General features: G+C 36.9%; 3 protein-coding genes across 4 annotated transcripts; 2 read left to right on the plus strand and 1 right to left on the minus strand.

The window, feature by feature from the left end:
- Positions 1-760: 760 nt before the first annotated feature.
- LOC144444210 (uncharacterized) lies at positions 761-5,785 on the plus strand. Its single transcript, XM_078133626.1, has 6 exons — positions 761-1,043; positions 2,404-2,718; positions 2,995-3,283; positions 3,799-3,892; positions 4,469-4,844; positions 5,214-5,785. The coding sequence occupies exons 1-6, from the start codon at positions 761-763 to the stop codon at positions 5,423-5,425; spliced, it is 1,569 nt and encodes a 522-aa protein (XP_077989752.1). The 3' UTR covers positions 5,426-5,785.
- A 1,366-nt stretch (positions 5,786-7,151) lies between these two features.
- Positions 7,152-15,573, plus strand: LOC144444546 (uncharacterized). Of its 2 annotated transcripts, XM_078133996.1 has the most exons (4): positions 8,853-8,873; positions 12,425-12,899; positions 13,495-14,283; positions 14,644-15,573. In XM_078133996.1, exons 2-4 carry the CDS (start codon positions 12,557-12,559, stop codon positions 15,183-15,185), a joined length of 1,674 nt encoding a protein of 557 aa, XP_077990122.1. In that variant the 5' UTR covers positions 8,853-8,873; positions 12,425-12,556; the 3' UTR covers positions 15,186-15,573. The 2 variants fall into 2 exon arrangements, with proteins under 2 accessions (XP_077990123.1, XP_077990122.1); XM_078133997.1 differs by lacking the exons at positions 12,425-12,899; positions 13,495-14,283; positions 14,644-15,573 and adding exons at positions 7,152-7,510; positions 9,363-10,714 and having other exon boundaries at positions 8,076-8,873.
- A 1,116-nt stretch (positions 15,574-16,689) lies between these two features.
- LOC144444211 (uncharacterized) lies at positions 16,690-19,484 on the minus strand. Its single transcript, XM_078133627.1, has 4 exons — positions 19,247-19,484; positions 18,074-18,688; positions 17,368-17,613; positions 16,690-16,730 (listed from the first exon to the last, which is right to left on the minus strand). Exons 1-4 carry the CDS (start codon positions 19,419-19,421, stop codon positions 16,690-16,692), a joined length of 1,077 nt encoding a protein of 358 aa, XP_077989753.1. The 5' UTR covers positions 19,422-19,484.
- Positions 19,485-20,341: the final 857 nt, after the last annotated feature.

The following is a 20,341-nucleotide window of genomic DNA, read 5'->3' on the forward strand; positions in this document are numbered from 1 at the left end:
GTTGACCGGTTGGTTGGTTGGTTGGTTGGTTGGTTGATTGATTGATTGATTAGTTGATTGATTGCATAAGTTGGTAGGCTGGTTGTTAGTTGGTTAGTTGAGTGTTTGATTGATTGATAGTGTTTGTTTGTTTGTTTGTCTGTCTGACTGACTGACTGTCTGATTGGTTGGTTGGTTGGTTGGTTGGTTGATTGATTGATTGATTGATTGATTGATTGATTGATTGATTTATTTATTGATTATTAAATCAATAGTTTTTTTGATGACTGGTTAATTGATTTGATTGTTTATTTGATTGATATAAATCAGTGATTTTATTGGACGTGTGGCCGCTTTCATATTAGGATGAGAGAGAGAGAGTGTGTGTGTATGTGTGTGCGTGCGTGCGTGCGTGCGTGTGTGTTTCTGTTCATTCATCACTACCAGTTGAAATTTGACTTGGGTTTCCCACTCCACGAAATTGCTTTGAGCAATTTTCGAGTGTCACAGGGGTTATCAATCAGATCGTATTACCCGATTCAACAACAGGTTAGGCACGCCAGTGTAGGCGTGTACAAATGATATATTGTTCATAAACCAAACATACTGTGATGAAAAATATATCAATATATAAACCCTGGGTAATTCGTTGTCAGATGTCGTCATGTGTCCCCGGCTAAACATACTATGAAGGGGCTGAAAAAACAGTAGTGCGTCCGAGACGAGAGGCAACGGTCAATCTAGTTAGTCATCTGTATACAAAGTGTCTATTTTTTTCAGAATGGCGTCCGATAGAGTAAAGATATTTGTACGTTGTGCTATTAACAGTATGTTTGACTCCATCGCATTTTCGTGTAAAACTACTGATACTGTTGCTGATCTTGCTGACCAATTCAAAGTACATTCAAGTGTGTTTGGAGTCATGGCTGACGCTATCAAAAAGGAGTGCTTTGAAATATTCCAATATAGAATGTCAGACAGCGAAAAGGTAGTTTTGAAGTGGAGTGATCGAGTGTGTGACCTCGAGAGGTCAATAGTCGAAGTTAGACACAGAGACAGAACAGGTGAGCATCGAGTGTTTAAACAATGCGTTGGTGCAATTAAGAGCAGTTGCAACACCTTATCTTTCCTACAGGAAGCGAGCTAACACTCAGTACAGTTTACCCAAGCAAAGTTTCCACGCTTGGAAATCGTTAGTGACATAAACCCGAAGGCACGGTTGATATTGAAAAGTTGAATTATAGTATTGCTAAATTAATAACATTATTGTTCTTTACATTAATGTTACCCATTATATAATATATATTAAACACAGTCATTTGGGATTTAATTACACCACAAACTGTCCGCATGCATTGCACATTGCTAGTGTATCTTACCCAAATATTAAGACTTCTTCGATATATAGCTGTGACTTAGAGCAGCTTCACTGGCTCCTCTCGTGTACCTAATCCATAGCCCACCTCTTTTAATTTGATTACAGATACACCTTGTTCACGTCGTTACACCACGGCCGTCTGGACATTAATCACAATGATCGTGGCAATGATACATGCCTTATTAATGATTGTTCGAGGGGAATTCTACATTTTCCTGTACCACTCACGCAGCAAAGGAAACTCACTTCCAATTAAATGCTATGTAAGTGACACGGTCTACGACTTGGCTCGGAGAATAAAAAACAAAGCGACTCTGTTTTGTCTCCGTGAAGAAGACATATCCCTAAACGACATACACATCTACAATATGGACTGTCAAGGAAAGAAGAGGAGGTTGGAATTCAATGAATACATTCTTGAAACCGATTGTAGTGTAGTTGCTTTTGAGACTGCAGGTAAAAATCTTAGTTTTTTACTTTCTCTTTCTGTCTGTCTGTCTGTCTGTCTGTCTGTCTGTCTATCTCTGTCTGTCTGTCTGTCTGTCTCTCTGTCTCTCTCTCTCTCTCTCTCTCTCTCTCTCTCTCTCTCTCTCTCTCTCTCTCTCTCTCTCTCTCTCTCTCTCTCTCCTTCGCTGTGTCCGATTCTTTTACTGTACCATTCAATTTTTGTACAACATGAATATTTTAACACATCAAACTTTTTAAAATTAAAATTCCAATCGTAAAAGCCAGCGTGAACACATCCAAAACTATAAAAAAAATAAAAAATAAAAAAAATAAAAACACTGTGTAGAGCCCTCCATTATTCCGACGATACAACCCATTTACTCAACAATTCTACGAACTGGTATTTTATAAACTGTCACTTTCGGTTCTACATTGTGACGGTATGTGCTTTTTGAAGAACGAAAGTTGAAGTCATTTCAAATAGCTATAGTTTCTTTTTCTGCTTGAAAGAACGTATCCGGAGATTCTGGTTTACCACCCTATCTTTTTTGTTCTAAAAGTGTCAGGTATTACCAGTAATTTTGTTTAATATGTTTCAGTTTTCGACATTGAAGTACATGACGTAATATCCTCTGAACACGTCCATGTACGATGTAAAGATAATGATAGTCTCCACACTGTCATCAGCAGAGTAAAGGACAAATGTGTTGTTGGCGAGCATGGACGCGCCTCCCGTTCTGTCGACGTGTCTACAAATGAATTCGAACTAGAACTAATTCTCCTTAAACGTTCAACAATATCCACCAACAAATATGTACTTATTCAGTCGGTAGCAGACATACCAAAGAATGGACAAGACAAGATATTCTTCCATCTCAGGACTGTCAATATCCAGACCTGTCAGTCATTGCAATGTAAGTATATGATGGGGCTTTGGGGCACACGGTGATTACTCTTACTGCAGTGTATCACTTGGCTATCGGTATTTTGCGTTGTTATTTAAACGCATACCTAGCACACATCACTAAACGTGTACGTGAAACTTATGAAGTTTTGTTAACATTTGTTTGATATATGATGTGGAAGTAAAGGAAACTATTCCGGATCTTACATGAGGTTGTTACTAGTTTTTACTGGCTTTAGATATATCGTTAATGAAGATTGATTTTTTTTTTACTTTGTCCTTACAGATACTCTGATTGATGTTAGTCACGTCTCGTCAGGTCGAATTGTCCAAATGCTGTTCTCAGATAAGGATTCAATTCTAGACGTAGTGGAGAGAATCAGAGCAAGGCTAGACGACTTTCACCTTTCATCACGTGACCTGGAAAGCATCAACACATTGGGAAACGAGATTACAGTATTCAATAGGGGTAGAGGTAGAGGTAGTCTGCTGGAATATACCCAGTTGATAGAAAGAGTTGAAGACCAGAAACTCTATTTCAACGTCAGTACCAAGACCATGAGAGTCACTACAATATAGGTATGTAGAGTATAGTGATACGTTTTTCATATGTATATATTTACTAGTTTACCGATTGTGCTCTACAACCTTTACCTCTAGTACTGACATATAGCTGCACAACAGCTCTTCATAAACCCACGTCATCCTGGTAAGGATGATGCAGTCGTCTGTAGTTTGTTGAAGCATAATGAGATTATAACATTTACATAACCAACTTAGTCCTATCAGGTCTACAATTATACACCAAGGATGACCGAAACTCAGTCGTGGTTCAAATATTGCTCAATGACCTTGGTCATTGAACAGCAGCAGTGAGGCTAAAATCTAAGATTACAGGCTGCCTCCACAACATGAAATTACCATCATTCTTGGTATAGTTGAATTAAATGTAGTTACTTTGGACAAGAACTAACTTATATATACGTTCATCTTATCTTATATATATATATCATCTTATTATAAAGTCAAAGCTGGAAATGTAGTTTAAGAGGATTGTGAATTACGAGTATCTCTACTCCTGTTTGTCCACAGCTGACGTCACCAGTAAACTCGACGGTCAGAGGATAGCATTCTTTGGGGCACCAGGTCACGGAAAATCTTCCACAATAAATTCAATCGTAACAGTAAGTACCTGTTGTGCACGTTTTTAAAAATTTGTTTGGTCTATGTTTTTTTCTGTGAAACTACTTCTGTGAACCTAAAAGTTAATTATGTAGCTATACGTAGACTTTTGGATGTATCTGGTTCGAATTTGAACGAATCAGCAGTATACGGTGTTTCTTTGGTATTCCTAGCACCTCCGCGAGTTGGCAAATAACTGTGCTGTCACCAATCAACGTAGTGCAAACATAAATTATTTGTTTGGTACCACCCCAGGGATCACTTGAACCTATGGCAATTACTTAGAATGTCCAACATATAGCTAGGGTGAACGTGAAGGGACCACCGGGGCCAACAATGTGAAATGGCCAAAGGTCAGGCCCATGGTATTGTTGACAATATATATTCTCAGTTAATGTCGGATATTTACCAGACACTTCCACCAACCTATGCCAATATAAGTTATTTCCTGCTACCCTATAGTGTGCCTTGTCTGCGACTTTGCTTGTCAGCTGCTTAGAAATCGTAAATGTTGTCAAAACAGTGATATTGTTGACAGTAATTGTCACACCATTGATATTTCCTTCACTCATTACTAGGCCCTCTCAGGTGTGTACCAACCTCTTGCACAGACCTGGCAAGGTGCTGCAACCGGTACTGCAGTTATCAGTACGTATGACATCAAACTTTTGGACAAAACATTTACCTGCATCGACGTACCAGGGAAAGGCTTACAACAACTAACGTCTAAGGGCTCCTCTGGCCACAGCAGCAGTGTGATTGGTTGGATTCTAGATGGGAAATTCCCGAAAGACCAAAAACTGGACTACTGGTCGTTGTCATCATTACGATCAATATCTACGTACATAGCAAGTCCAAAAACTGGTCGTATACAAGTCGTACTGATTGTACACAAAGGAACAGCCACTTTTGATAAATTATGCAATGCTGTCATCCACGAAGCTAGGAATAGAGGTTAGCTTTCTGTATTAATGATCAAGGTATAATAGGTCCAATCCATCAAATCTTGAATCTAGTTTTAATAGAATTCAAGTGATGAATTATCAACTTTGGCAGCTGTATACGTAGTTGCACAACATCAAACGTCCAAAAACCTGAAGTTTAGTTACTCTATAGTACTGTCATCATACTTTGTGTTGACATTAGCAAGGATTTTTTTTACAATTTACCACAATTAAAAATGCTTCAAATTGAATTATACTGTTACAGTATTCAAATATGCTAAAACAACCATTTGTATATCTGTGCGATGAACGGAAAACGCTGACTTCTTTCTTTCATGCCAGTAATTGTTAAACTAAAACGTATTTATTTTTATTCCAGGTATACCAATATTTGTCATCATTACACACATTGATGGCATGGATAACACCGAAGTTCAAAACGCTGTCACAGCCATTTCGACAGGCAATGACATTTCCAGAGGGAGAATTTTCACGATAGCTAACTACGGCTATGGAGATGATGAGACGATCGACGATTCGAGAAAACACTATATCATGTCTTTTCTCTTGAAGATATTCACACAAAAATAAAAACTGGAAGAATTTATATCACAATAGTGTTGATGATATTTGGTGTGGTTTTATAGTTGATAACAAACCAAAATGAATTTAATGATTTGTTGACATATCAGAGCAGGATACGCCTATACAAACATCCAAGGGAAGCATTGAAGTGACAGGAAATCTAATCAAATTGATGGTTTACATTTCACTGCTAAGTTTATAACCTTTAACATTTCGGCACACCTTTCAAAACCCTGGCAGTAGAATTACAATCTTTGTATTACTATTCATATAAGGACAATTTCGGCTTGTAAGCAATTAACAAGGTCACATGACATTGCTGGATGCATAAAATTAATCGTTTATATGACATTGAAAATATCTTTTTTGAGAAAATATGAATGTATAAATAAAATGACTGTAATTCGTTCAATCGATCACTGACTCAGTTGGCTTTAACTGAGGCTAACGTTAGTGTTTGAGTGGGTGAAAGAGCAAGAGAGAGAGAGAGAGAGAGAGAGAGAGAGAGAGAGAGAGAGAGAGAGAGAGAGAGAGAGAGACTGTGTAGTGACTGACTAATCGCGACAGACGGAGAAAGAGAGACACACAGAGAGAGATATACAGAGAGAGAGAAAGGTCAATGGAAATTGTCAGATATTTAAGATACTATGTTGTAAGTATAACCAAGTGTTATTTCGTGTATCGCAACTAAAACATATTTTATCGTATAACAAACTCTGATTAGGCACAACAATATGAAATGATAACATGAGCCACGGTTCACACTATTTAACACCTGCCAACAGTACCGCTTTTAATGTACCAGTGAGCAACTTAGCTCCCACTAATACCTACTCTTAGTCCCTGGTATACATTGACAGAGAATGAATGGAGAGATCGGTGGCCTATACAAGCAAACGAGAACTCTGACCTATTTGCGATAAAAGACTGTTTGTGTCTGTTATTAGGCATCGTCGTTTCATCGTGTACCACAGAAAGGTCAACGCATTGTCAAAGATAATATGCAATTTGTCCTGGTAGTTTGAAAGATATTTGTTAAGTGACTGTTTTGGGAATTACTCATTTGTTTGAGTTTTTGTTTGTTTGTTTGTTTGTTTGTTTGTTTGTTTGTTTATTTATTTATTTGTGTGTATGTATGTATGTATGTATGTCTGTCTGTCTTTCTGTCTGTCTGTCTGTCTTTCTGTCTGTTTGTTTGTTTATTTGTTTGTTTATTTATTTATTTGTGTTTGTGTTTTTGTTTGTGATTGTTTCTTTGTGTGTTTGTTCGTTCGTTTGTTTGTTTGTTTGTTAGTTTACTTATTTGATTAACTAAAAACTACACAAATTAATCATTTTTTTACTGTAACATGTTCATCTTGTTATCATATTTATCATTATTTTTCTCTATTAATAGTTGGCAGTGCATTTCTAATTTCAAATCACAACACACTCCTTCAATTCGATGTAATGAAAAAACATGTTTAGAAACAAAATAGTTGTTTAACCCTCCACTGTCTATGCATAAACTAAGTTTTACTTCAAGTTGGCGGACATTGTTTCCTTTTCGTTTTTTTAACAACCATAAAATATATATTGCAAAGTCTAGAGCAAAATCGAGATGTCTCTAAAGTATTCTTCTTTAACAATGTATCAATAGAATGACATATGAGGAAGGTAATTTTACCCCTGTGACGTTTGACCAATAGAACTTTGTCACGTGGTACGTGTCAATGTATTTGCCAAGCTTCGTCGTTTTACCTGGGGTGTGTTTACGCGTATATGTTGTCTTTCTAGGCAGGGTACGAGTGCTCACAATGGCGTTACAACACAGACTATTGGTGTTCACCAAATTGCAATCTTATCAAACTGCTGGCGAAGAAGTAACCAATTTAATCAGAAATACCCTATGTGAAGGTAGTAATGTCGTAGTCGAAACGTTTCGCGCAAACAGGGGTCAGGGAAACGGGCAGCATTTCCTTTCAACGTCCGCTATAGTCGTGATAGACGCCAGGCAAACCCGTTCACTAATAACACCAGAGAGACGAGACGCCAACGTTGATCACTGGGATGAACTGGTTATGCTTACAGAGAAGGTGACCAAACCAAAAGGTAATGTATCATTCGTCTGTTTGTTTGGAGGCCAGCTATTTATGGGTTGAACTATTCAAGGTTGAAGTCAAGGGTAGATGTACAGTACTCGGGAAGCGAGGTATAGCTTCAGTCGTCCGTGAAAACAGTACGACTTGTAAGACTTGTACGCTATGGTGTTATTGTTACTGGTTGTTATTTCAGTTGGTGTTACACACATGCCCTGTTATTTTTTCACAATGATTATTCAGTATAATTTAATTTTACATATTTGTTGCGACGTTCTTTAGTCTATTCCACAAAAATCATTCATCTTATAGTTGTCTCATAAAAGAGTTGCAGTTGAGTAATTTTTAGACAGAGTCGCTAGGGAAGAAAAACAGCCACAGCTGTGCAACAACAAGTTAGAGTGAATAGTTGCAAACGGTAATTCATATCATTCTATCTTGTATTATTTAATGACTGCATTTTCCATATGAAAAATTCCACCTGGCGATATCATAGAGAATTATGGGCATTCATAAATGTTACAAGTTACAAGAATAATGAATTTAAAATACACATTTCTTGTTGTGTTTGATAACAGGTTCAATATTAGTGGTTATTTACGGAGATGAATGGTCTAAAGACCTTGGCGATCAGTCCTTAATTTCAAGCCGATGGATGAGGATATGGGAATATAACGACACAACAGCATTCCGCCTTGCTAATCAAAAAAGGTGTTTTAGCTTGTGGACATATTTCACTACCAAACAGGCACAGCAAATCAAAGATTACATTACCAATGAAGTGCCATCTTACGTAGAACTAGAAAGGTTGCTGAAAATCGACGGAGGGTGGACTCCTCGTTCCGGACTTCTGCCAACGTATGTGACAGAACTACTGCCTCGTTCCATACTCGTGGTTGGGAACAACGCAAGCTTCGAAACATTAGACAAGTACTTGCAAATAAATCCATTTACGGTTTATGACAAACAACATTATGTCAACGACAATGTACAACTTCGAATATATCACCAACAGTTACAGGAACGGCCTAGGTTTGGTTTCAAAACTTTATCCTCCTGGGGTTTCAACCACCGAATTCTACGAGTTTACAACGTAGCCATTACACCTACTCGATATTGTGAGGGTCTCACTGATGATACAAAACAGATGTCTGCGTTACTTGACGACATCACGAGATACAGACTTCCTAGTATGACCAAACATGTCTGGAACGACTCCCGCGCTTTGCTGAAGTCTGTAGCGACACCGATATTGAAAACTGCTGCCTACGTCGGTGTATCTCCACTGTCATTTGACGAAGGCCTGCTGTATGCACACTGTACAAAATGTTATGAAAACCTTGCACGTCAGACAGAACTACCCACAAACATATTTGGTAAGTATTACATGTATGTATGTATGTATGTATACAAACAAAGTCAACGGCATCTTAAGTGGTTTAAATTTAACAAGTCAACAATTTTGACGTTCATTTTCGGTTCAATTGTGATATCAACAAAAATCAGGACTAAAAATAATACAAAGACCATTTGGAAACCAATGGAAAACATGAACTACACACTCACACATGAAAAAAATATAATAAAATAAAATAAAAAATCTACCTACCCCACCTATTCTAAAATTGAGGGTAATCGGAACCACATAATTGTTTTATTAAGCCTTAGTACAAGGTAATCATTGTTGATCTGGGGGTGCATGTCTCTTCTCCATTTTTTTCACATCATGTCATGTTCCTCATCACTGTTATCAATCGTACAGGTATTAAAAGCAACGTCAGTTTAAAAAGGTCCATTACGTTTGGGTTGTTAATTTGAAAGATTAATTGTAACGCGCTTTTAATTTTTCTGTCCTAACCATATAGGAAATTATGCTCACTATATCAACAAAGTTATAGTTTTATCAGTTGGAAACGAGTTGAAGTCACCGAAAAGAATCACGGGGAAAGTGATCAGCAGGCAAAAAGTTCAGGAAGAGAGCTTACGAAAGAAGTCCAGAAGTCAGTTGGAAAATAAGGCTGTAGAGGGAGGGTACTATGATGAAACTGATGGAAAATCCCAGACATTGTATCAACAACTGCACAAGAAAATACTACCGCGGGCTAAAGAGCACGACCGCCGTTCCTTATGTACTGATTTTATGGAATTTATTTTCCTACTATGTTTATATTTGTTTGCGTTAATTCTGATATACTCGATAGCGGCATTCCGTCTAACGAAAATGGTCTGTCGTTCATTCATCCCAAAATCAAAATGAAAACTTATAGTGCCAATCTCCTCCTGATCTAAGTATACTCGGACGTTGCTCTCGCTGATTTGTTCTGACAGTGGTCCAATGGTTCAGCATACCACAGGGTATCAATCAGTAGACAGAATGTCGTTTCGATGAATGAATTATAATATTTTCCAATTTTTTAAAATGTATGTTGACGACACATTTTGTATAATATGACTCTTGAAATACTAAACTGTTGAGCAAGAGGTGTTATCTTCGTTAATTCGGTAATTAACAAAACCAAACTACCCGTTTGCTGCTATTGAATGAATGTTCATAAACTTTGGGTTCATACTTAATAATGAAATTTCAACTCACAGAGTCAAAAACAATCTTTGAAGCGAATCCCAATAACCCATGGCAGTATACCCCTGTCAATGATGACGAGACGTCAGCAGAAATGTGAGATTCGCTTCCAAGAATTGTGAGTAGACATTTCCATTAGTATCCGTTTACTCACTTAGTTGCAACGTTTTAATTGTTAAAGATTATGTATGCTAATTGCATATTACCATGCAGTAGCTCAATTTGACACACACATGTGACGCTGGTTGTTTGGTCGACTATGGTCACTTTAGGTGTCTTCACATTTTTCATATTTCAATATACGTCCATAGTTATTTCCATTATAATTATAACGGGAGAAATACACATGGACGGTCAATCAATTAATTAATTGGACATGAAGATATATTATCAAGAAGCAATTTAAAATAATTTGTGCCTCTAGTAAGTTTGAGTGCTTTGAATCATCCTTGGAAGGTCGCCCACATGCATATGTAAATGTTACTTCGTGTGTTAACTGTCTGTTCACAGGCAACCAAAGGAGCAAACTAACGACTAACACTGTTGTCAAAGGCGCGATTTATACTGAGTGTCCTAAAACAGACTAAGACCAATTTTTAAATTGAAAACACTCATTCCATTCTAGTTTGTCTACAAGAAACAAATAAAGAATTACCTTTGGAAAATAAAAAAAAAATAAAGGTGAAACTTGAGTCGGTGTGAATTATTTTTTAAGCGTTAATGAACTTGAATCATTTGTCCTGTTCATACGTAGCCATCACACTTTATTAGAGGAGTTTACAGAATATGGCATGCCGTGGAGGCGTTCCTGTACATACACGTATCCAAAATCCCTTGGCCCAAACAATCCCAATCTCTTTCTGAGGTAGATCTTTGGATTTGTTTTCACGCCAGGGTGAATGCAAGTCTCGATACGCTTGACATGGAATTATCAATAAGTGACTTGAAACACAATGGGGGCAAGGCCCTCTAAATGTCATTACCCTCTACAACAGCCTGTCGGATACGGCTTTTGTCTAGACTAGTTTGCGTTTAGTTCTTACTTCATGTGTTTGAATCGAGGAGTAATACTAATTGCTGATTTTAGGTGCACAATTGGCCAGTTTTATAATTCAATGTGAAACAAAGAAGGTATAAGTGTAAATGTCACAGGTCGGTCAAAGTTACCTTTACCACAAAGTCTGTATACAGTTGTCTGATCGAGCTAGGCTTATTCGGCGTTGTATTAAAACCACTATATTCTAGTACGACTGCATAACCCCTGGCAGTTGCATGACCTCTGTATAATTAACATATGTTGACCTGGAATGTTTATAGAGCAGAGAGTTGAAAATAAGGTTAACCATTGAATATACTATCTGCATAGAAAACAGCAGTAGCTCAGTATCAGGATTCATTCACATGAATTGAACAAGGTCAACATGCTGCTTCAATCATTGAACATTTTGGTAAAAGTTATTGTGTTCTAGATTAGACAAGGCTAATATATAAGCTTAAAATGTTTTCTGTTTAAATGGTTTCTTCAATCTAAATCTCAATTTTGGCCATAATTGGATCTATACTTTAATGTTATTGTATTATGCCTGTTTGTCATTTTCTGAAAAGTGCACTATTAATGTATGTATGTATGTATGTATGTATGTATGTATGTATGTATGTATGTAAGTACATATGTATGTATGTCCCCATGTATGTATGTATGTATGTATGTATGTATGTATGTGTGTATGTATGTATGTATGTATGTATGTATGCATGTATGTATGTATGTATGTATGTATGTATGACGTATGTATGTATGTATGTATGTATGTATGTATGTATGTATGTATGTATGTATGTATACGTACGTACGTACGTGTGTGTGTGTGTGTGTATGTATGTGAATGTGAGCGTGTATATTTGTGTATGTATCCACGAATGTATATATGCACATGTATGTGTGTCTGTCTTTGATGAAGTGAATGGTTTCAGTATTTAGACGTCTTCAAAAGTTACAATATCAAGCAATTAAACGATTTCACAATGTCGATGTTTCTGGCGGAGTTTCCACTGTCGATGTTTTTAGTGATATTTTACCACCTTAGTTTCGCCTATCCATGCTTTTGTCTATACTTGTCTACATACAAAATAAGAAAAGAAAATGGTTTACAAATAAATCGTCAGTTGTCGAGAAAAAAGTCATGAAGATTCTACAAATACCCAATGCTTTCAGATAAAGCATGATAGAAAAATTGAAAGAAACATTCCTCATATATCGTATACATACTCATAAACGTCCATGATAAATGCAGTTCAACATACGATATGAAGACCCTCATTCTGAATTTACATATTATTTTACAGAAAAGTATAATGGATAAATTCTGTTTGCGACAGACGTGTATTAGTGCTACAGTGTTATCTCCAACGAGGTGCATCGACCTTTCCAACATGTGATATGTAATCACGTGATATGTTCATTGTTCCGAGTAAAGCATGCATCAAAGTGCAGGAGGAACAGCACTGCTCAACATGGCCGTCCAACATAGACTACTCGTGTTCACAAAACTCGAGTCTTTTCACACGGCAGGCGAGGAAGTGACGAAGTTGCTGAAAGATATATTAGACACTGAAACGGGCGAAGGTAGCGATGTCGTTGTTGAAAGGTATGATCATAAAAAAGGCAATGACACGGGACGTGGTTTCAGTTCAACGTCTGTAGTTGTCGTGATAGATGCTAGACAAACTCGTACACTCATAACACCAGAGAGGCGAGACCCCAATGTTGATCACTGGAACGAACTGGCGATGTTGACGTCGGATGTTACTAAGCCAAAAGGTAATGTTGAATCAATTATAAAATTATCATTACATTTTTAGATTTTAATGCGACACGACTGCAAAAAAATAGGCAATTTTCGAACTAAACTCTTTATTAACGATGAATTTGAGGCATCGAATTTCTAGTATGACTATATATGGGTATAATTTTTATGATAGATAACTTGATTTGCTGTAAGCAATATCTATACTCAATTGACAATGACCTGAACTGAAAGAACAGTCTATAGTACTTTCACTTTGTATCATATTGTCGATCACACATGGTGGTTTAGCATTAAAAGTGAGCTAGTCTTTTATACCAAGCCATGGCATTCTTTGTATAAACCTTTCATATGTTTACAGACTCCATTTCAGTGGTTTACACACTGTTCTTCCAATGGAACCTGTTGCAAGATTACATGCACAGCAAAACAGACAAAAAGGGACAAACTAGCACAACAAGTTACAGAGCCACAGACTGAGTATACTTTTAACCAAACATCCAATTACATTACCAGACTACATTCGTGCAGGAACCCTTGTAACAAAAACACAGTTTATAATTTATAACACCAGTCATATATATTAAAGATTTATATATTGATTTTCAGGTTCAATATTGTTGGTTATTTATGGAGACGATGGGCATCTCGATGACCAATCTTTAATTTCACCTCAGTGGCTCAGAATTTGGAAATTTAACGACACAACAGCTTTCACGCTCGCTCAGAATGGAAGATGTCTCAGTATATCGAGAAATTTCAATAGGAGGCAATCGGAACATATCAAACAGTACTTTAGAGTGACTATGCATTTGAACTTGGAATTGGAAAGTTTACTAAATAGGTGTGATATTGCGAAAGCGTCGAAATATATCAGGAACCTCACCCCTCGATCTTTGCTTGTTGTCGGAGACGATGAAAACTTGGACGCATTCAAGCAGTACCTGCAACTGAATCCATTAATGGCTTGTGATAAACAAAAGAACATCGGTGATAAAATCGACGTTCAGGTCTATAAAGAGAATGATATATCGGTTGCATTGCAGGGAAAGGCCGCTGAGATATTAAAGAACCGTTACTTGTCCGTGTATACCGTGAACGTCACATCAATCAAATATTGTGATGGTGAGGGCGTAGATTCTCAAGAAATGGCAACAAAACTTGACGGTATAACACGATACCGGCTTCCAAACATCGCCAAACCAATTTTGGATGTGATTTTACTTTTACCATTCGCTAATAGCATATTGAGTATTATGGCTAAATTTGGTGTATTAAATATGTTAGCCCATATTGGTTACTGGCCACTGTCGTATGATGCTGTGGTACTGTATCCTCATTGTAATGATTGTCGTGACATCCTAACAGATCCAGGGAAGCGGAATATCAGCATACTGGGTATGTATTACTATTTATATACTAACGCATAGCCAGGCCTATCCCTAGCACCTGCAGTCACCGATCGGAATATGGCTTGTACACAATAACTCCATACCGCTCTGTTGATTAAATTCCATTACGTGTCGTCAAACTTTTGTATAATAATAGTTGTGTTTATTGGTATTACTTTCTGCTGTGTTGCTGTAACGGCACAATTACAAGATGTTGTACTGTTGTTGGTGTAAAATGCACTGTTGAACGCACGAAGGTATGTGTACATTGTGGTTGCTAAATTTGAAATTTCCACTTTGATACTATTGTTGTTAAATGTTGACTAGTTGACATTAATGCCACGTTGTTTATTTCCTCTTAATCCAGACAACATTGTCATCAAATCCAATGAAATGGTGGTTCCATTCGCTGGAATAGAGCGTCAATCATCTCGAGAAATTGAAGGAAAAGAAGCCAGTGGAAAAGCTCTGTCTCAAAGAGTCCATCGACGAGGTCAATCAAAAACTGATTTAGAAAGTAAAACAAGTGAAGGAAGGGACGAGCAACATGATGTCGATGAGCCAGGTAACGAGCAAACTGTCAATAGACAAACATCCACTTGTATGCTGTTGTCAGCGTTACTTGCAATTATCATGAACTTCATTATATTACCAATTTGTAAATTAGTTACCAATGTCTTAGTATACATTGTAGTCATATGCCAATCACTAATCATGATTCTACCAATTATCAAATATGAAATTCAGAAGGTGTGTCGTAACTTTACCATAGCGGATATAACCTCACAACTAGGTTTGGTTTTGATGACTGTCATTAGCTACCTGTTTAAGATTCTACAACAGGTATGCAAGAGTGTGGCGACTTTCATTGCAAATATTCTTAAGAAAAAGCATAAGAATGAAATCTAATTAGATTGATGTGCTTGTCACCTTTGAAGCTCTTTCGCCTCGGTTGTACTTTCGTATATTCATTTCAGTCTGACCAGAAACTATTATAGTTGGCAAGTTATCTTCAAACGAAAGTGAAAGTAAATGTTATTTTATTTTATTTTTTAGGGAAATTATTTCTAAGTATATTCTTTAAAATCTCTATCTGAGATTGTTTGTCTATTCCGTCAACTCTGATTAAAACTGATCAATTGCTGAGTGATCAATATTGTAACAAGTTGGAGTTAGCTTTAATGAATTTCTTTTAATTTATTTCTATCTTCCCTGCAATGGATTAACCATAAATGTAAAATGAGAAATGCTGTAGGTCAGATTTGAATAAAGTCTTGAAAAATATCAGAAGCCTTTTAGTCGTGTATTTTAGTTGTTTTCAGAATGTGATTTAGAAGTGACGAGACGCTATTATATTTATCTGCCATAATGATTAAAATCTGACAAGACTGAAAACAAAATGGCCGCTCTGTCGTTGTTTGGTCAGACTACAGCACGATATGCATAGTGTACTCGGTTGTTTACGAAACTTAGATTAAAGGTCGGTGTATTGTGGTTGAAGCTAAAAGATCACGTCATCATAAATTCTGTGTACAGATGTTCACGTGACTCAGTAACAGAGTTCTATTTATAGTCACTGACTCATCCTAGGAAACTTTTATTAAACTGTTTCAGATTTCATGTGTGTTTCAGGATGATAAAACACATCGATATCCGGGAGGTGCAATTATTTTTATTCATTAGAAAGTATACAATTATGTCCCTAAGTTGAAATATTGATTTCCCAGAATTGCGACTAATATGATTATATCGTATATTATAACAATTGGCAAGAATTCAAGGTTTCATGTGTGGATAACACCAGAATTCTGAACAGGTGTGCTAAAACAATGGAGTCATATCTTCATTGTTGGCGGAATACAGACAATCATTCTGCTGCTAAAATGCTGAAAGGCCTGTTGACCTTCCACCCCCATATTTACCCTGCGTATCTCAGATTAGGTCTCAAAGCAACAACTGGTGATAAATAATGGTCAAACCTCAGCCTCAGGGGTCAAAGATCAGTTATTTCTATGGTAACTACAGGGTTGACATCGTCAAGTTGTGATTTGGTCAATCGTTGGTGGCACTACACAAAATTCTTCCCGTGGGATTCACACTGAACGAATCAGTTGTTAATCATTTTGAAGCAAGATCTTTAATTTATGACAGCAAAGATTAAAACAGCTGTCTGGGGAATAACATAAATCATATATTTGTTTATCAATCATCATTCAAGCGTCATCTTCAACCCATTTGATTTACGTAGTATAGTCTGTCCATACAGTTCAGTTTTCTGGTTGAGCGATTCTTATTCTCTGTATGAAGGCAGCTGAAATTAAGTATAGGTATGCATCCTCTCATATGTAGGTATAATTGACATGTACTGACGCGAAGGGCTAAAAGTAAAGACTCTAGATGGTTGCGAAATATACTATGCTATCGCTTTCGTAATAGCAAGACCTCGTTCCTGAACTGCATGATAAAAGATCAACATAGAGTTAAAGCCATTGAAAAGTTTCATTTAGTAATTAGCTTTATAATTGTCCACCGTGTTCAAATAAGCAAATAAGCATAAGTTTCTTGGTGTGTTTATTTCATCTTAACATTCAACGAGATCCATATCACCCTTGCTTATTTTTTTGTGTTGTTTGTTCATCATTTGTAGACGTCAGCTCTCAAGTACAAAGTAAACGACCTTTGACTCGCTTGTCATCCTACGACATCACCCGTGTAGTAATGTGCTAACACTATGCATACATTGTTTAGACATTCGCAGTCATGGTAACCATGGCCAGATGCCCGTCAACGACTACGGAAACAAACAGGTCTACATTTAATGCTAGTATATTTAGATGTGTTGTTCAGACAGGTAAATTGTCAAGGTGAACCCTCCCCCTTTGAATATATGGCTCTTTTTAGTGGTATCCACTTTCACTAACGTTAAAGAGAAACGTACAACGTTTTCGTTTGACAACGAAGACAACTTTCGTAAAGCTGATTTTTTACATAAGGGTTATGAAGATAACAATAACAAAAACAACGGTGATTAAAATTACGCTTATTGAGATATATTTCAATTTGCTTGGAACGATGCAGTCAATAACGTCACTGTCTTCTACTAGGTTCTTGTTGATGTATCCTGGAGTTGGGCATATGCACCAGGTATAGAATTTCAACAAAGCGTCCATGGGCATTTGGCTCAAAACTGATGCTAGTTCACTAGACTTTGCCATACTGTTGTATCTGTTTGCTAACATCATGGTGGCCTGGTGGATGTTGGTTTCCAAACCATCTGCGCCTCGTATAGATATAAATTGATGCACATTCTCAGGTCGACACGAGGTGCCTATAGTGTCTGGAATATAACAAACAGAGTTACGAGAAATGGTTGACTAACTGGCTAAATAGATGACTGGACAAGTGGCTGGCTGGCTGTATTGATGAATGGAGGGAGGGAGGGACGGATGGCTGGCTGGATGGATGGATGGATGGGTGAATGGGTTAATGGATGGCTCGATGGATAGATGTATAGTATGAAATGTAATTTATGTGTAATATATCATATGTTCATGTGTGTCAATGTATACGCAAGGATGGAGGATTAAGTGGGCGGATTGATTGATTGATTGATTGGTTGGTTGGTTGGTTGGTTGGTTGGTTGGTTGGTTGATTGATTGATTGATTGATTGATTGATTGATTGATTGATTGATTGATTGATTTCGAGTCCAAAGATCAGTAATGACAGATTCAATCGTTGAACAAATAAGTCAATCGATATCTCTTTAGGTATTGTATATATGGGACTGTACATTACCTAGAGTTTTAAGCACAGACATCTTGATCTGTTCAGCCTCGTTTTCGTAGAGTAGAAAGCACTTTTTACAGTGACACAATAGTATAACTCTGTGAATTGGTGGTAGTAAGGTGTAAGTGGAAAGTTCCCTCAGATACTTCTGAAACTCAAATTCAAAATTGGATAAATCAAACTGTTCGCATATCTGTAAGTCTGAATTACAGATATAATATAGCCTGATTGATCTCGTTGGATTTGTACTTCCGGTTCTCAAGTAAAGAAAATGACAGTATTCTTCCACTCTGTAATTTTCATAATCATAACTTCTATATTGTACGAGGAAAGGGTGTTCCTTCATATATTGTCTATATACATCGTGGTCTTTGTTTCCAAACACAATAATATTTAAGCCACGCTTGGTGAATGGTAGCAGGTGTGCGTTACTTAGATAATCGCGAAATTTGTTGTGTTGTCGTTCATTGAACTTGTCAAATATCGTGAAACATCTACCATTCTTTACGAGAACTCTTAGAAGGTCTTTATTCTTCCAAATATCAAACCATTCAGCTGCCAAGAGGCTATTATCCTTGATGCATTTAGACAGCTTATCACCATATATAACCAGTAGAAATGATCCTGAAATTAAGTTCAAAATAAAAGAAATGTAAAAATTAAACCACCTCGTGTCCATATGCACTATGCAGTAACAATTGTCTCAGTTATTTTTCACACGGTCAATAAAGAACTAACAGTGACGTCATATAATCAACAGTCATACTTTCCAGGTCTTTGAAGTACATGTATCATAATTGACCACGTATAATTCTTCACGTTGTATATTGATTTGTAACATAACATGACATAACATGACATAACATAACATAACATAACATTAACGTGACTTGACGTGACATAATATAATAGGTTACATGTGTACGTACGTACGTGCGTATGTATGTATGTATGTATGTATGTATGTATGTATGTATGTATGTATGTATGTGCGTGTCCGTCTGTCTCTCTGTCTCTCCGGCTGTCTCAGTTTCTCTCTGTCTATGTCTGTCTGGTTATGTGTGTCTGTCTGTATGTTTGCCTTTGTATGTATGTATGTATGTATGTATGTATGTATTTTTATTTTTTTATTTCCAAGTATACTGTATTTACGTGTACATTTACAGAGCCTGCTTTAGATACCTGCTGGGTTTGTGTGTTGTTGCAGAATTTCAACATCGCCCCATTCTATACTGATATCAGATCGATGGATATACTTTGAAGCATCAATTACGATGATAACTGTTGTGGTGACGAATTGGTTTGGTTTGTTGGAACAGTCTTCAAAAGTCTCAATGACGACACTACTGTCGTCCATTATATTCTTTAACTGATTTTTCACCTCCTTTGCTGCATTGACAGAAGCGTCAGAATGCGGAAAAATAATTATCCTGTTTGTTTGAGCCATATGTATAAAGAGACAGTCTGTAGTAGAGAACACAGAGGTCAGGGTTCATTATTCAGAGAGGGCGTGGTGAAACTGTCCAGAAGAGTCACATGCATTCGAGCAGAGTTAAATGTTTGTGTTTTGTGTGAAAAGGCAGCTCAACATAACTCGATTATAGTTTTATAAAAAGTCACCATACTGTACTAAGCCAAAAGCATTCGTAAAAATATTCGTGTTTTGGTTTAAATAACTAATAACAGTGCACAAAAGGTCAATGATCAAAAATCTTCTCTAACTCAGTCCATAATCCCAATGAATTTCAGTCAACATATAATTAATGTAAATGACTCTGACTGGCCGGCCATAGCTGCTGGGACCAACAACAGTTCAGTACGCGTACATGTACATACCGACTGTCGTGAAAAACTGCCATTGATCAAAACAATGTCATCGGTCACAGTGAGTGGACATGAAATAGATGACACTTACCTGAAATTCAGGGTCATGGAATGATTTGAAGTAATAATAGTTGTGATGTTGACCAACAGATAATTTATGGAGGTTCAGAACTGTTTAAAATTGTTGACCTTTGACACCTGTTGTTATCTACTGTACATCACAGTGACCAAACGTTTAAACAAAAAAGTACACTATATATAGTCAATACGTCATCGGTGATAACAGAACAGGTGATAGGCCTGTTGACATCCCTTCAGCATGTTTGGTTAAATAGTAATTAATTTTACATCTGTTCTAGTCGTGTAGTCGCCCCTTTGAACATGTTTTAGAATATTTCAAATACAATATTTATCTTTTTCAATATTCTAATGTTGTTACAGTGATATTCGTGA

This window comes from Glandiceps talaboti, chromosome 13 (genome assembly GCF_964340395.1).
Source record: "Glandiceps talaboti chromosome 13, keGlaTala1.1, whole genome shotgun sequence".
Classification (NCBI taxonomy): domain Eukaryota; kingdom Metazoa; phylum Hemichordata; class Enteropneusta; family Spengelidae; genus Glandiceps; species Glandiceps talaboti.

Bases quoted from the DNA above. Each gene is read 5' to 3' on its own strand.
- LOC144444211 (XM_078133627.1), bottom strand. From the start codon at position 19,421: ATGGACGACAGTAGTGTCGTCATTGAGACTTTTGAAGACTGTTCCAAC. The intron at 18,689-19,246 runs GTATCTAAAGCA...ACTTAATTTCAG, and splicing joins ACAACACACAAACCCAGCAG to GATCATTTCTACTGGTTATA. The intron at 16,731-17,367 runs GTGACGTTATTG...TTTATCATGCAG, and splicing joins CAAGAACCTAGTAGAAGACA to TTCAGGAACGAGGTCTTGCT.
- LOC144444210 (XM_078133626.1), top strand. From the start codon at position 761: ATGGCGTCCGATAGAGTAAAGATATTTGTACGTTGTGCTATTAACAGT. The intron at 1,044-2,403 runs GTGAGCATCGAG...AATATGTTTCAG, and splicing joins TAGACACAGAGACAGAACAG to TTTTCGACATTGAAGTACAT. The intron at 3,893-4,468 runs GTAAGTACCTGT...ACTCATTACTAG, and splicing joins CAATAAATTCAATCGTAACA to GCCCTCTCAGGTGTGTACCA.
- LOC144444546 (XM_078133996.1), top strand. From the start codon at position 12,557: ATGCATCAAAGTGCAGGAGGAACAGCACTGCTCAACATGGCCGTCCAA. The intron at 12,900-13,494 runs GTAATGTTGAAT...ATTGATTTTCAG, and splicing joins GGATGTTACTAAGCCAAAAG to GTTCAATATTGTTGGTTATT. The intron at 14,284-14,643 runs GTATGTATTACT...CTCTTAATCCAG, and splicing joins GCGGAATATCAGCATACTGG to ACAACATTGTCATCAAATCC.